Source organism: Pipra filicauda, unplaced genomic scaffold, assembly GCF_003945595.2.
Source record: "Pipra filicauda isolate LSUMZ 115617 unplaced genomic scaffold, ASM394559v2 scaffold85_size2586006_pilon, whole genome shotgun sequence".
Classification (NCBI taxonomy): domain Eukaryota; kingdom Metazoa; phylum Chordata; class Aves; order Passeriformes; family Pipridae; genus Pipra; species Pipra filicauda.
In genome coordinates this window covers 876409-892418 of record NW_024105042.1, presented here as the reverse complement: position 1 = coordinate 892418, position 16010 = coordinate 876409, and the positions used below count along the sequence as shown (strand labels likewise).

Genomic DNA, 16010 nt, shown 5'->3' with positions numbered 1-16010 from the left:
TACAGGGGATGCCCATAGGGGAGTTACAACATGTCCTCGTCCCATCAGTGCCGCTGTGTTAGCACTAGTGCTCTTCTGGAGTTACACAGATAATATCTTTCAACTGTGCAGACAAACCGGAGTACACTCGGAAAAAGAAAATTATCTGATCACTTAAAATGTCATCACAGAAATACCAAAGAAAATAAAACCAGGAAGCACATTTTCCTACTGGTTTCTTGGGAAAACAAGTTTCTCTGAAGGGAAGAAGCATGTTCAGCAAACAGAGCTCAATAATTTTATTGCCCAGTGCACAATTTCCTATACATTTTTTTCTTGTGTTTTACTTACCCCAAAACTATTCTGATCACAGAAGGAATAAAAGAAATAAAACCATGACATTAAAAGGGCTTAATAAAGACTGTACTGCAATTAATGTGCTACTGTTGCACATACTGATGAACTTAACTAAACAGCATGAGAAACACTCTACAGTGTGCCATAAACATCCCATATCAATAACACATGGATTATCTGTTTTCCTCAAGGGAAGCAGATGTGCAGTTTTTGAGAGGAAGGTTTTAGTCTGACTGGTTTGCCATCATTAAGTTGAGGAGAACATACTCTCCATCACTATTGGGTTTCTGTAATAAAAGTACTGGATAGTCACCTGATGACAGCCTAATTCCCAGCTCCATCAGGGGCCTCCAGAAGGGTCTTGAGCAAGTCATGTTTTTGTAGTACTTTGTGTTAATACCAAGTAAATTCATAAGTAAATGTGGTAAACACAGTTAAACATGAAACATCAACCTGAACAGTATCTTTTAGTTGTGTGATTTATGAGTGATTACCCATCAGCAAATACTGATGATAATATTTCCTTTTGTCTACTCTTTTTGTAGTGCACTAAACTCATAAATCCAACATATGGCACCATCTTTCCATATTCACAGTCCCAAACAACTGTAATCCCACTTGGGGTGGGGCACATGGGCGTTGCTCTAATTAAGAGCCATGATAATGCACAGGATGACTTTTTCATGTGCTATGTTCCTGTAAAATCTTACTGGAATCTTGCCTGGCAAGTGATCTAAAATCTCAAACTTTCTGTTGTTCTTGTGCAACTCATCTGTTAACATGTCTGTACAACAGAGCATGAGTAATTTAAAGCAGGGACCATACTTGAGACTGAAGGAAATACCCTGTGAACTTGGAGACATGCCATCTCAAAGCTCCAGAGTATCTGAGATCCGACACAGTTGATAAATCTGCAGCAGAAGTTCTATTAGCACTTTTACTGTTGCACTCAGGAGTCCATTTTTAACTCATCAAAAAATTAAAATATTAATGACATTAAATTAGCTGCAGGTCTTAAAAAAATAAATGAGCTGTTGGTTTAAAAAATGCCTCCAAAATGCCTCAACACTTGAGGTATCATGCCAGGTTTTTTTGCTAAATGGTTACAAAAGATTGTACAACTTAGTCACGTAATCTAAGTTCCCACATTTGCTACTGAAAATATTCTTTCTAAATCAATTTCACTGACAAATAAAATCTTATACAAGGAGTGACCTAAGAGCCTCAAGTTCTCAGATTTCCCAAAACAACTTGGTCTAGATGGGCTTTGAATGTTTTGATACGTTTTACTGCAGGAGAGTAAAAGGTTGCTATCATCCCTATCAAATCCTACTTGAAGTGAGTGAATCTATGTATACTTGTGGTCAAAAGCACAGCAACTGCTAATGTGTTACACCTACATTTAGTGCTTACTCACCACACAGTTCAAGATTGTCTCTGATCTCAATACAGATGAGAGTTACACAAGGTGAAGAGAAAATTGAGCATCCTCATCTGTAGCTGTGAGGAGGAACCAGGCAGGAAATTAATGCATGTCTGATACACAAGCCAAGGGCATGATCCAGTGAGGGCATGTGGGTGCCTGTACCCCACGTGCAGCTCCCAGCACAGCTGCGTGAGGTGTCCATGGGCAGCTTGGGCCAGTCTGGCTGTGGGCAGTGCTGGAGGAACCACTGGTACCTCATCCCTGCGGGCTGAGAGCTGTCCCTGTTACGGCTTCCACAGCTCCTTTTGTCAGTCCTGACAGTTATATTGGAAAAACATTGTGTACAAACCAGTTTAAAGAAACATAAATCCACATGGGGAAGCCAGGTGTGCAGCATGGAAGGGATGTTTGCTGATAAAGACAGGAAAATCATGTTTGATTCAGCAGTGCCTTCGAGCAGGATGCAGCCACAGCTGGGGCTGCTCCTTGTCACTGTCCCAATCTCCTTGCCTGTTTCTCCAGTCAAGTTTCTTCATTTTCACTTGTCCTTCCTCACAACCAAGACAGCACTGCTCAGGTCCTGCTCCTCAGGTACAGATTTTCCCCTTCTGTGAGGAGATAGTGCCTGTGATAAAGGCAATGGCAGCTTGAGGTGGAGAGTTGTGGTTCCCTTGGTTGTGCCAAAGGCTGGGCCTACCATGCCATCCATGGTGGGGCGTGTTCCATGCTGAGGCAGGAGCCCCTCTCCCTGGCCCAGGGACACTCCAGGAACGCTGTCTTAGAGTCTTAAACTGTACCAGGGCAGGTTTCAGTTGGACATCAGGAGGAATTTCTTCACAGAAAGAACGATTAGACATTGGAGTGGGCTGCCGAGGGAGGTGCTGGAGTCACCATCCCTCGAGGTGTTTAAGGAAAGACTGGCCATGGCACTTAGTGCCATGGTCTGATTTACACGGTGGTGTCGGGTCATAGGTTGCACTCGATGATCTCAGAGGTCTTTTCCGATCCAACTCATTCTGTAATTCTGTGAGATGGTACCTGGCCGAGACACCAGCCACGGGGTGGGAGGCCTGAGGGACACAGCACCGCCTTACACGCCCAGATGCAACAGTGTACGCGGTCCCCAGGGATGCCACACGCCGGGGGCGGCGCCAACCCCACGTCTGCTGCCCGCCCTCAGGATCGGGATCGGGATCGACACCGCGAGCAGCCCCCGCGCGCCCCCTGCCCCGCAGCCCACAGCGCCTCCCACCGCGCGCAGGCGCAGACAGCCCGCGCCGCCCGGCGCGCAGCGGGCGCAGGCGCGGTACCGCCCCTGGCCGGGCGGCGGGAGGTTGGAGCGAGCGCGGGCAGCGGGAGCTGCTCCCACCGGGCTGGGCCGGGCCCGCCGGGCTTCTCCTCGCTTCTCCTCGCTTCACCCGCGCCCCGGGGCCGCGTGGTCCCCGAGGGGCCTCCCCTCGCTCTGCAGCCGCTGCGGGTCTGTGCAGTGGCACCGTTTCTGGGGTGCCTCAGGGCCCCCCGGGGTGCATCCTCTCACAACGGGCTCCTCGGGCCTGTGTCTTTGTCTCTGGGTTGCCCAGCCTTCGTCCCGCTTCTCTGGGGGTGGAAAGCTGGCTGGGGAAAAGTTTTATTGAGTGTTAGTGGAGCCTTCAGTTGAGAAAGTGAAAGGAGTGCGTGTTGTTGTGTAATGTACTTAAGCAGGAAAACTGAGGACGTAGCTTCATAGACTTGCCCACAGTGAAAAATCAAGTAAGTAGTGAAGTGGAAAATTGTCTCTTCCCCTTTTAACCCAAGTTTTCTTTACTTGATGGACAGAATTATTTTTTCTGTGTGCTGAAAAGCATCACTGCTTGAAAATGCCAAGGGTTCTTAGGCTATGATGCTGGGAAGGATTTTAAGAGTGCAGGAGATCTGTGTGAAAGTGCTGTCAAGGAAGAGCATTAGCGAAGTATTTGTTGTACTTATGGTCACTGGAAGATGAATCTGCATTAGAAAGTAAGGGCAGAGAGGCATAGGTTTTGAGGGGTTTTTTAAAGCTGTCTATTTAAGATAGCTCTTAGGTTTGAAATTATTTTGCTATTTACTGAATTACGTGTTTGTGATATATTGTGTACATAGGCATGATGTAGCTTTTTTTACGCTCTTGCTTACATTAAGAAATAATATTGATAAACTTCCATTATATTTAATGGATGATGTGAGCTTTTTGTTTAATTGATGGATTGCTAAAATACCCAATTAACTGGACTCTTTCTTGAGGTCTGGGGCTTTTTAATGGAGTTCCGTATGTTCGGTTTTGAACAGCTGGGGGGGAACCTTGACTTGTAAGATAAATGAGGACCTGCATCCTTTGGTAGAGAGCCAGGAAGACCAGGGTTGCTGGGTTATTAAGGCGTTGGCATACTGAAGCTTTGGCATTTTTCACCTCTGAAGAGGAAGCCCCCCTCGTGCCGGTCTCGTGTTGCCCAGTCGCTTGTTTGCAGGATTTTATTCCTGAGAGGCTTCTGTTCCAAAACTCCTAATTGCAATTTGCAGGTGACCAGAGGTGTAGCTGTAGATTTTCCAGCTGCATTCTGGCCATTAGCAGGTGCTTCACAAGTGCTAAACTAAGTTAAACATTGCCAAATCGACTTGCAGTTGGTTCGTGCTGGGAGGGGTGACTTACCAATTTAATTAAAGCGCCTTTCTGAGCGAAAGGGGGATGTTTCCTGCTAGTCAAAAGTTCTACTTGGGTGAGTAATTACCTTTTTAAGCAGCATTCCCCAGACGGATCAAATGATAAAGTGGATTATTTTCACAGACCTGGATACCCAATTATTTTGTTCTACAGAAAAGATTAATTGTTTATACATGTGGACAGAAAAATCGTCCTGGCTCCCACCAATCCTTTTATCGCTATTTGGGATGCAGTTAAATGAAAGGACTGTTTCTTAACAACTGACTTAGGAAGAACTATTCCTTTGAGTTAGACAAGCAGTAAGGGTCATTCAGGTTAAGAAAATACACTTTGTTTGGAGTGACCTTTTTTTGATGAGTTCAACGCTTCAGGGTCTGACCTTGGATTTATAGGCAGACACTTAAAAGAAGATGTCAAATAGGAAAAAAAATTACAATGGATAATACCTGTAAGGCTTTTTATAAATAGTTTTCATCTTTTAAAGGAAAAAGTCCGTAGAGCTTTAGGAGTGAGGGAAAAATAATATATAAAATCCATGGTAAGATACTTTGTGGCAGTTAGTAGTGTCTTGCATCCTCTTGAAGAAAAGCCGTTTGCAAAGGAAGATGCTCCTTAGCACATGAAACAGTTGTGAAACTGATGCAGACACCTTTTTGGAACATGCTAATTAGAAAATAAGCCTCAGAATTTCCTGTTGGAGCTTTTTACTCATTTCTCCAGCCACATGGCTCATTATAATCAGGTGAAAATGACACCATAATTCATTCTGTTGTTTAACAGAGACTGCTATCCATCTCGAGATGGAAGAACCAGTGCTAGATAAATTGCCATCTCTGTGTGATACTCCAAAGGATTCTGGAGCAGCACCTCCACGGGGGACTAGTTCAGGGAAACAGGTATGGAAACTTTGTTTTGCCAGTAATGTGATTCTTCATAGTTAAAGAATGCTTGTGAAATAATCAAGGAGTGAGAGGTCACTGAGATAGTGCTGGAAGGCTAAAGACAGGTACCTTATAACCATAGCTACAAGGTTGTCCAGGTAAGGAATGTGCTCGGTACACTTTGCTCTGAATATGCAGATGTTTGCTGTGAATACAAAGTGATGGAGCAACACCAAATGCCATACTAATACACTTAAATACTGTTTTGGGTTTCTGGTGGGTTTTTTTGTTTGTTTTAACCTGTCATCTTCAGCTTTCTCAGATCCTAGTTTTCTGTGTTGCTGTGCATGCAGGATGACTTTCTGTAACTTCTGCCTGCACTGGAACAAAGTAGACTGCTTTCAGTTTGTATGTTCTCCACAGTGCCAAGCTCTGCTTTGGTCTTGATCCTGGCATTTGTTATGGTGATGCTGTCATGCTCAGCATCCAGCTCTGTGCAGGACAGGCCTAGTTTGCAAGTATTCCTTAACTAATCCCACGCTCCTGTATTTCAGTGTATTTCTGGACGTAAAAATGTTAGACACGTTATAAAAAATAATTGTTAACTTATTTCAAAGGAAAAAAAAAATTTAAATGCTTATCAGTGAAGTATCTCAAAGCATGAACAAGTAAAAATTATACAGATATTTGTAATATGCTCAAGTAGAATACAGATGTTTTACACTACTGCTAATGCAGATGTATATGTGTAATAAGATGGAACAGCAGAAAAAAAACATTAAACTAGAAGGGGAAATTGAACTTGATAGAATAGATTCAGCCAAGTTGAAATATGCCATATTTCTTCTACACAAAGACTAGATAAGTAGGTTTGGCTCAATAGAATACAGGATTTGGTCCTAGAAAATGTGGAGCTACATCTTTCCTTATCTTGCAGTTGTGTGTGCAGATAAATGTGGAAAGAAGAAGTTGGCTTCGTTCCAGTTCGTCAAGGCTACAGAGAGAATCACGAAGTCTGGCTTTACAATGATTGTTAAATATATTACATATTCTATATAAATACTAACCAGGTAAACAATTATTTGAGATTTGATCAAAATTTAAGATTATGCTGACCACCTGTTTTTGTTTGTTTGTTTTTTAGCAAATGAGTGCAGCTCTGAGGGAGCGATTACGGAAAACAAGACGTTCCTTTAATGCCAATTTTACAGCGGCAAAGCGGCTCAAAATAGACACTGAAGAAAAAGACTGTGCTGATGCTGACACAGGGTGCCTGCCAATGACAAGTAAAGATTGTTCCAGATTACAAGATGGTCCTGAAGACCTTGAAAGAAACAGCACTGCACATACATGTTTCAGAAGTCCCTCACGAGAGAGTGATCCCAGTGGATCAGCAGAGACTTCAGATGTGCTACCAGTTGATCTTGGTCAGCAACTGTCCCTGGAAGAAAAAGTAAGGCTGGTGAAACAAGTGCAAGAGAAGGAAGAATTACTTCGTAGGCTCAAACTGGTGAAGATGTATCGATCCAAGGTGAGGCAATACTGACTCACTGGTCTTTTGGGGTGTGTGGTGTTTGCGTATTGTCTCAGTTTAAGGCATTTTATAAAAATATCTGCATGGTATCAAAACCCCCCACATGTCAGCAACTGACAGTTTTTTTGTTTTCTTTTGTCCCAACTGCAGAACAACCTGTGTGAACTGCAGGCTTTGATAGTGAAATGGAGAAGCAGCACCCAGCTGATGCTGTATGAACTACAGTCGGCCTTTTCTGCAGATGGCAAGAAAGTGAGTCTCACTCAGCTGATCGATACTTTTGGATTAGAAGACCAGTTATTGCACTACAGCAGAACAGAAGAAGATTTTATAGATGCATAATCTACAATTGCAAAGCTTTTATTAGACACAAAAGCAGAAAAGACCAAGTGAATTCTGATCATGTCAGAAGTGTTGATCAGGCAGTGGACTTGATGCTTTGGGGTTAGGAGGTTTTCTCCAGAGAAACTGGTAAAGCTTTGTACTTAGATACAGTAGGCACTGTAAAAGGCATTACTTACTGGAAAAGATCAAACTTTTAGTGTTTTGGAGAACCTGGCTTAATGACTTGGTCAGTTAATTTTTATTTAATAAAAATAAAATGAGATCGTACTTTAACAGGTAGAAAGCAGTCCAGTCTTTGGTTAGTCTTTGTATGGTTACTTCTGTTGAAAACACTCAAATTGTCATTTCTGTTTGTGTTCAGATGGGGAAGAGTTCAGTTTTTTATTCATAAATACATCCCCATTTTACAAATGTCTTCCTGCTACCAGTCAGCTAATGAAGGCCAATGACAGGATTTTGTGAGTTAAGTAAAGATAACTAGTTTTCATGATGTTAATATTCTGAGGCTGTGATAAGATGTTCTCACTGGCTTTAATTGTTACAGAGGGATATGTGCCACAATGCAATTGCTTTTGGGTACTAGTCCAAACAGTCATCTTCAGGGCCACTGTCTCATAATCAATCTGCCCCAGCCTGAGGTAATAGAAGGGAAGGCAAGAAAATTGCAACCAACTTTCTACTGTACTACTACGCCTGAGAGCCAAGGTGTTTTCTCTCTTCAAATAAATAAGAAAAATAAGGCCTTGTCTAATGGGATTGCTTCAAACACAGCATCATAAAGCTGAATAAAACTTTACCATTTAATTTATTCTCCAATAAATGTATTTTTCAAAAGCCTTTTTATCTTAAGTTGAAATTGCTTATTTTCTCATCATGGCCTGAGCACAGAGCATGGTGACTTCTGCCTGCTTTTATATTCCTTAAAATCACTGCTTGTCAAGTGTAACAATACATAAATCTTAACTACTCTACAACTCTCCCTGCTATGAATCTTGTTTTCTATGTGATCACATTCTTTATTGATTATACCTTAACTGTTTTGTTTACAAGTGGCATATCCTGTTTCCTTAATAAGGAAATAATTCCTTAGACATCTGAAGGGAAATAAAATCAAAGATCATACAGACCCTTTTAACATTGATATGGCTCATTAGACTTAAATCTGTACCTAGAACTTGCTCTTAAGAATACTGACTGTTGCTGTCCACAGAGAGTTAATGCAGAACAACCTTTATTGCCAATCACATTTTGAGTATTGAAGCACTATTTCTTCTGCTTCTTTAGGTTTGTGAAGAAAGATGATGGTGCCTGGTGCAGGGGCCAGTTATCTTCCCTGAGATCCTTGGCAGATTCAGAACTCTGCTGCTTCTAGGGAAGTTTCAGCAGGAAGAAAAAGTCTTGCAAGAAGCAAGATGTAATTAGCATCCTTACAGATCCCAGTTAGAGATGGTAAAACAAAAAAGGAGGTGCTGTACAGGATCACAACAGAAGTAGTTTTTTCTTACAAGTGTAGAATTTTATTAAGATATCAAAACTGTTGCTGCTCTCAAAATGGAATGAGCTTAGATATGTGAATTTATGAAAGGAGAAGAATTATTTCACACCATGGGAAACAGGGAAATAAAAGGCAGTGAGAATGAGTAAGTAGATCAGGCTCTAACAGTAGTTAATTTTATCACAGGTTCTTTATTTTTCTTAGGTGTCTTTGAGGGATCTGGCAGGAGAATAGACTGCATCAGTGCAAAGGGGTGGGAGATGCCAGAAACTATTTCAGGAGGCCAGATGCTTCCAAACCTGGTTTTCCTGTGATTCTGCCAGTGGCAGCAGCCACAGCTACTGCTGGCTGTGGGTAATTATGCTGTGAAGGCACAGCAGCTTTTGGGACTGGGCCAAGTAGCACACATGGTCCTGATGAAGCGCATCTACATCTTCTCAGCAACCTACACCTGTGCCATCACAGGTGTAAATATATTAAGCCAAAGCCACAGACATGAATTTTAGCAGATGCAAATTCAGAGATTGCTTGCAGTACTTTAAAATGTTCTACAATTGCATATTGCAGACAGTGGACATACAAATACACCTGTTCTTCTCAATCTACAATTTCTTGTACCCTTTGTTTTCTATAATGAGCTATATGGTTTATATAATAAAACCAGCAGAAATAAATCTCATCAACTGAAGTATAATGGGGATAAGACCAGGTGTAAAATACGCAAACCAGACAAACATGCATCTTTCAAAGTGCAGTTATTTTTAAGGACATTACAGAAGAAATCTTTTGTGGAAAGAAAAGTTCAGGGAGAGAAATTAGCTGTCAAAGCTCTTTTACTTAGACAAGACAGTGGTATTATAGATCTGCCTGGACTCTGTTTTTTATATATGAGGGGGTGTTCTTGTTCTCAGTATTTCAAGTTCTGATTGAAGACTTGCAAACTCTTCTTTCTGTTCCTTTATAAGATCCCGTAGGTTTTTCTGCTTCAAAATTTCTTGGTAACGCTGCTTTGTAATCTTTTCAGAAATATCCCGTGTGTCTGCATAAAACAAAATATAAGGATTAGCCTGTGCTCATAGGGGATGTGTAGTCTATATTTATATTGTTCCTGTCCTGATGTTATTCCAAATTCTGTATAAAATAGGCAAGCATTTTAAAGAAGGCTCCCAGTTGAGCTTAAAAGCCTTTATAGTACTGAATAAAGGAAAATATTTCAAAAAGGCACTGAGCATGCTTGCTTTAGTTTCTAGCAAGTACCCACTGTTTTGAAAATCTGTAACTTTTCCTCTAGTGGAAGGATCTCTACAGTTTTTCTAATAGCGAATACCATTCTCAGCTCCACACTACTTCCTCTGTTCCCTTGGAAGGGTAGAAAGAAGTGTGTCGAACAGCTCTGTGAAAGAATGAAAGCATGTTGTATAATGAAGTTACTAATGACTATAATATTTTTACTTGAATAGTTTCAGGAATTTAGTCAACTAGCTTTGGTTACAAGAGGCACGATCTCCAGGTACGCTCTTCAGTGAGCAGTGTTAGGTTTTGGTAGGAAGGACTCTGCTAATTGCACTCATACAGGAATACACAGGCACTCCTTGTCCTTTAGCTGATGGTGGGGAACAGGACTGCATAGCCTTGGAGTTATTTTCTGAATGTTTTTCTTTGCTTGTGACTTTAAGTGCTTTACTGGACTCACCAGCTGCCTCAAAGATATGCCTCCTTTCTGAAACAGAGACAAGCATTTCCTTCAGCTGCAGGCTCAGCTCGTAGTTCGCTTCCTCTTTTAAACGGATGCTCTTCTTCAGCTCTCTAATTTTTTTCTGATGGTTCTTCACATTCTTCTCGTGCAACTGTCCATTTTGAAATCAATAAAGCAAATATATGAGGTGATAAAAAAGCTGTTCAGACAAACGTGATGGAAACTTACAATTTTAAGCACTGCATTGTAGCTCAATAAATTTTCATGTATTTTGATTTGACTGGTAGCACATTCTAAGCTTGACTTTGTATAGCGTCTTTCACATGCTGTATCTCAGTATGTTTATGGAGATCTAATATAAGGACCAGCCAAGGAACCAAGAGGTATGGGTCAGGGAGAGAGATATTAAAGATAAAACTTGAAAGGAAAAGAGAGGAAAGGAAGTCAATGGAATCAGTGAGTTAAGGACACGCTCTTGGCTGCTGGGAGCTGCTGAAGAAAGGGTTGTGCTGAAGCTGATGGATGGGCTGTAAAGGGACAAGATAAAGACTAAAGCTTGAAGAGGAAGAGGAGGCTGCTGTCAGCTAGTGCAACTTGGAGAAAATTTAGTGGAAACTCTTAAAAACAAGGATAATCATAATTTGAGGGATGAAACAGATGAGGGAGCCAGCAAATCAGATTGTTGTGTGTGTTATTTTGAATACAGGGGGGTAGGGATATTATGAATAGGCTGGTGCTCCTGGAGAGAAACATTTAGCAGTAAGGACTGAAAGAATGCTTCATTAGAAATGGAAGAGTGACTTTTATAAGCAGTGCTGTGTAAGAAATGATTAGCAGATCTGCATTCAGATGTTCAGGACAGGAAAGCATTTAACTCCAGTAGCAGAGCAAGTAGATGTCTCTCCATAGGGTTGATCTCTGCAGCAATTCAGGTATGATGACTGCTTCCAAAGACTTTAGAGAACTGCTGCTGTAGCCAGCACAGCTCAAGTTGAAGAAACTATTGAAAGCCAGATGGACAAACACATGACTATATATATATTCATCTGTGTCTGCTGTTGTGGCTGTACTCCAACAGTCCTTGAGTTAGCACGCCTATATCAATTGCACTTCATTCTTATTCCTTACAAACACCTCTTGCTAATGAAGGCAAGGAGTTGCATTTAAACTAAGGATGTGTCTCTCAAATGTGGTGGTTCCCTTAAGATTTACCTTATCCATGAAACGAAGAGTCTCCTCCATCCCTGCAATGTGCTGGGCGATGTGGCTGCCATAGTTCTGCACAGTTAGGAACTGAAGAAATAAAACCAGAAAGAAATGATCTTATTATGCCAGTTCATTCTTAACAATTCCACACTTCTATAAAGGCAGTCATACTATGTGAAATGCAAAAAACCTAGAATTCTGCAGTGGAAAAGCTTACTAGTGATCATAAATGGACATCATAAAGATATTCTTGGACACTCTGTGAATACTAGACTGTGCAGCTGTTAAAAAGAATGTTATCTGTCCTGTGTTAATGGAAACAAAGACCAAACAAATTTGTTGAGATTGTCAAAAACCCCAAGCTATACTTTTGCTTATAATGCAATCTAAGCTTACACAGCTGGAGGCCAAAGTGCTATACAGTGTGTCTTTAGGCTAGAGAGGAAAAGAATTATTTTCTGTCTCTCAGCTTCCTAGTAATTCTTACTTCTTTTATTGTTCTATCTGCATAGTAATTGATATTTCAGAGAATTTATTGGTTTTTTTTCCTTGAGCACGCTGCTACTAAAATACCTCTTTATCAAATGACAAATGGTAAACCCCATAATGTTTTATGGACCTGTAATGGGCAGTAGACAGGTTTCTGTATTTGTAGATTCATCCTTCCTGAGTATTGTCCCACCAAAGTTGACAGGTAGAATTTTGTGGACTATTCTTGTTAGGGGAGGGGAAGCAGGAAAGACCCAGCGGGCTCCTTTGCCTATAGTATTAAACTTCTTTCACTCACTCCTTCATTAACAGCCCTCACTCCAGATGTTCTCAGGTCCTTGCCCACACACATTTATCTTAGCCATCTTTCTTTCTGTTCCTATTGTTGGGGTCTCTGTTGCCTTGTCTTTCCCAATAACACTATATTTCTACTCAAAACTGAAGTAAAGTCAAGCCTCTCAGAGCATTCAAATTTTGATTAAACTAGAAAATGCCTTTGCTATGGACAGTTTAACTCTCTCTGAAGGGTGACAGTTCTGCTCATCAGTTTAAATGAGCTAACAGCAACACTGGTGATAAATTTGCCACAAGAACTTTTCAGTGTGTTGTCACATCACCTCTTTGGAAAGCTGTTCTGTTGTGCTAGTTGTGCAAGTCCCTTGGTTGTATTCAGAACCAGCATTGTGGAGAGCAGCAAAACAAATGAAGACTGAGCAAAACATGTGGTTTGGATTTTCTTTTAATCTTTTGACTGAATTACTACAGTCTCCTTACCTGCTGTCCAACACTTCCTTTTCTCCGTGTTTTATAGCTCTCCCCACTGCAATATCTCCAGCCTTCCCATCCTCCAACATCCCTTACTTCAAACCTTTATGCCCCTCACCTCGTCACCTCAAGACCCTCAGATTTCCCTGCAGTCCTCTACATCCCATACTGTGATACCCTCAGGCTTTCCCTACAACCTTGCTTCTTCCTCCCTTCTTCTCCCAGTAGTATCCTTGGCTCGCTCCCACAGTCTTTATCCATGTTTCCCGGCCTGCCAGCTGGGCGTGCTCAAAGTTGTGTGGGTGCTGCCTTGCCGGCCGGCTGCTCCCTCCTGCCTGCCAGGGATGGCAAACAATTCCCTATCATTCTGCTGCTGGGCCAGCGAATGGCAGTGAGTGGGTGGGACTCAGTGAGGCTCCTGTAGGAACGCTCAATCTGTTTACTGAGCAAAAGTTACGGTATTTCTGTGCGATACCAGATGGGGGCACCTCAGACCTTTCATTTAAAAAGGATGCTGATCGATTTTAAAATATCTGTGCCTTGTGGCTGCAAAATCCTAAATCCTTACTCTTGCCAATTTTGAAACACTAAGAGTTAAGGCTAATTTTGCCTTAATTTACACCTCAACATCCCAAAGAATTTCATCACTGATCAATTTAATGAGTAAAGCTTCCCTTTGAAAGCGGAATTGTTGACCTATTAGGCATCACATTTCTTTGTTGTAGTAAGAGACTTACGAGATACAAATGATCTTTCTTACCAGTACAGGCAGCATAATTTTCTGCAGTCAAAATATAAATTAGAGAAAGCAACTCACTAGCTGGCAGTCTTTTGAAATAGGTAGTATTACAATGTCCCGAGCCTTCTCTTTCAGATCTTCTATCTGCATTCTCATTTTCTTGTGCTCCCATTCCAGCCGACGTATCCCTCTAGAGAAGTCTTTGAATTCTATTATAGCAGCAATTTTTTTTTCTCCTTGAGTCTGAAAAAGTAGATCAATCTTAATTAACACATTTTACAGATTATGGAATAATTGTTTGCAACAAGATGGGCAAGCTTCCAAAGTTATAATTTTAGTCAGTTAAACAGGCTATACTGCAGTCTCTTTCCAGACTTTGCTCCAGATGGTTATCTTTCATGGAAATCTGTTCCCTTTTATGCCCTGTGTCACAGCCTTGGATCATAGAAGTAAATGAAGAAAATGACAACTAACCTCTCTCTCCATCTTTCTATCTCCATCTTTCTACCTTATATAAGAATGGGAAGGCATTTTAGGTCTACAAAATATAGGTATTTTGCTGTTGTTACTGAAGGCTTTGTGCAGAAGCAGCAAAAGGCAATTTTTGTACAGCTGGAATGTCTAAAAAAATAATGTCTAAAAAAGACTGTTTTAAATATCATCAGCAATTTCACCTTACATAAAAAAACTGTATTAATTTTTTAAATCTTAATGTAAGCTACTGTTCAAATGCTTCTTAACATGACTATAAGTTTGCCTTGAGGGAATTTTCGGACTGGTATCTAGGATATTAGAAGTTTCTATTTACAATATATGTGTGATGGTGTGTCCAGAAACTGTTGCCATTTCATTGATTTGAAGTGTATCGATCAAACATCAAGAAAGCAGTTTGTATTGCAATCTTTACATCATGATAAGAGACATTAGAGAATTCTTAATAGCTTCTAGATTACAATTGAGCCTGCTGGTGTGTTGTAATGAAATGAAAGTAGACATCAAACTGGAAAAAAAGCAGAGCCCCTGAAGGACAATGCATTGGTTTAAAAAGTTTAAATTTCCTTCAGATAATTACCGAGATAGAGCAATTCAGTTCTTCAACAACACTCTTTTTAATGAGAATAGCATCAGAGTAGTCTGGGATCTCAGTATTTTCCAATTCCACCTGTCCTTGTTTTAACACAAACTGGACAGTCAAATTCTGCTGAAGTTTCATCTTCTTCTCCTGCAACCTAAAATGGCGGAAAACAAAAACAGTGTTTAGTGATTTCAACAGGATTATATAACTATTTATATTAATTACTGGTAAGTGGTGTGTTCATATAGGGGTTAGTCCTTGACAGCTTGTCTTCTGATTGCTCCCAAAGTAACTACAAATATGCAAATTCTGGTATATATATATATATATATATATACACACATTAAGTTTTCAACCACTGGATTCAGTTTACCATACTCCAGCAGATGTTCTGAGAGAAAGTGTTGTTACTGAAAAAAAACCTTAACACCAATTGAAAAGAAAACAGAAGAGACTTCCAGCCAGCACCACTTTTCTTGTATAATTTATTCTGGGGGTTGTTCTTGAATGATAATGAATGTGAAAATTATGGTATGTACATGAAAAATGGAATATTGCAGGTCCAAGCAGCAATGAAACCCCCATAAAAGAGTGTTAAGAACACAGATGTGTAATTCTGTTTGTAACTTTTGGTTCTGTGTTGGTGGAGCACTAAAGTGTAGCTGAACTTAAGAAAAGATGCAAAATTACCAAGTGAGTTCATTGAAAATGTTCTCTATTTGTGACTTCATCTTCTCATTTTCATCCATTCTTCTCTGGAAAAAGGCTTGCATCCCTGCCAGTTTAAGGGCCTTCCTTTTCACCTAAGCAAGCAACATTGTGACAGTCTGAACTTTTTCAGCTTTGTCAGTACATCAGGACAAGCTTCTTCAAGAACAGAGAAGACAAGTTCTTTAGAAAATATATGTATATATAAATATGCAGCCTGGTACTTTGAGAATCCCAGAATGAGACACAGAGGTTACAATCCTTACACTCTGCTCAGAAAATTAGTTGTTTTTATATGCATAGTTTATTCCCATGAAGGGAAATCATATTTCCTTCTCTTTTGGTAAAATTTCACATATCTCTTTCTCTGGGTAATTCAGATTTACACCTTCATGTTTTTATACTGAACAAACAGATTGCTAGAAATTTCCAGAAACACCCTTCATTAAGAATTGCTCTTTATATTTTAGAAAAACATGAGAATGCATTGGTGTAAATGTAGAATGCTAATGGGAGAGAATGACTCCAACAGATGATGGGAATCAAATACCTTATCATTTTTTTGGTACGAATAGAGAAAAGGAAAATTATCTTTTTATTTGTAATGAAACAAAATCAGGGTCACAATTATTCTGATC

The 16010-nt window shown here is 40.5% G+C and overlaps 3 protein-coding genes across 10 annotated transcripts in view; 1 reads left to right on the top strand and 2 right to left on the bottom strand.

Annotated features, from left to right (window-relative positions):
- COL17A1 (collagen type XVII alpha 1 chain) overlaps positions 1-2892 on the bottom strand; it is a 61738-nt gene extending 58846 nt beyond the window's left edge. The window contains exon 1 of the mRNA XM_027738592.2: positions 1754-2892. The gene's annotated coding sequence lies outside the window, so the exon portion shown is untranslated. The remainder of the gene's footprint in view (positions 1-1753) is intronic.
- A 280-nt stretch (positions 2893-3172) lies between these two features.
- Positions 3173-7472, top strand: SFR1 (SWI5 dependent homologous recombination repair protein 1). The gene is made up of 4 exons (XM_027738690.2): positions 3173-3511; positions 5220-5335; positions 6465-6851; positions 7005-7472. Exons 2-4 carry the CDS (start codon positions 5240-5242, stop codon positions 7194-7196), a joined length of 675 nt encoding a protein of 224 aa, XP_027594491.1. The 5' UTR covers positions 3173-3511; positions 5220-5239; the 3' UTR covers positions 7197-7472.
- Positions 7473-8690: 1218 nt separating this feature from the next.
- CFAP43 (cilia and flagella associated protein 43) overlaps positions 8691-16010 on the bottom strand; it is a 42760-nt gene continuing 35440 nt past the window's right edge. For 7 of the 8 annotated variants that reach the window (XM_039390676.1, XM_027738686.2, XM_027738687.2 and 4 more), the window contains 6 exons: positions 15355-15467; positions 14662-14818; positions 13668-13832; positions 11603-11683; positions 10388-10541; positions 8691-9733 (listed from right to left, as the gene is read on the bottom strand). In XM_039390676.1, coding sequence (XP_039246610.1) covers positions 9576-9733; positions 10388-10541; positions 11603-11683; positions 13668-13832; positions 14662-14818; positions 15355-15467 — 828 coding nt within the window. In that variant the 3' untranslated portion in view covers positions 8691-9575. Of the gene's footprint in view, positions 9734-10387; positions 10542-11602; positions 11684-13667; positions 13833-14661; positions 14819-15354; positions 15468-16010 lie in introns of those variants that run through there. The other variant, XR_003543998.2, reaches the window with a different exon arrangement.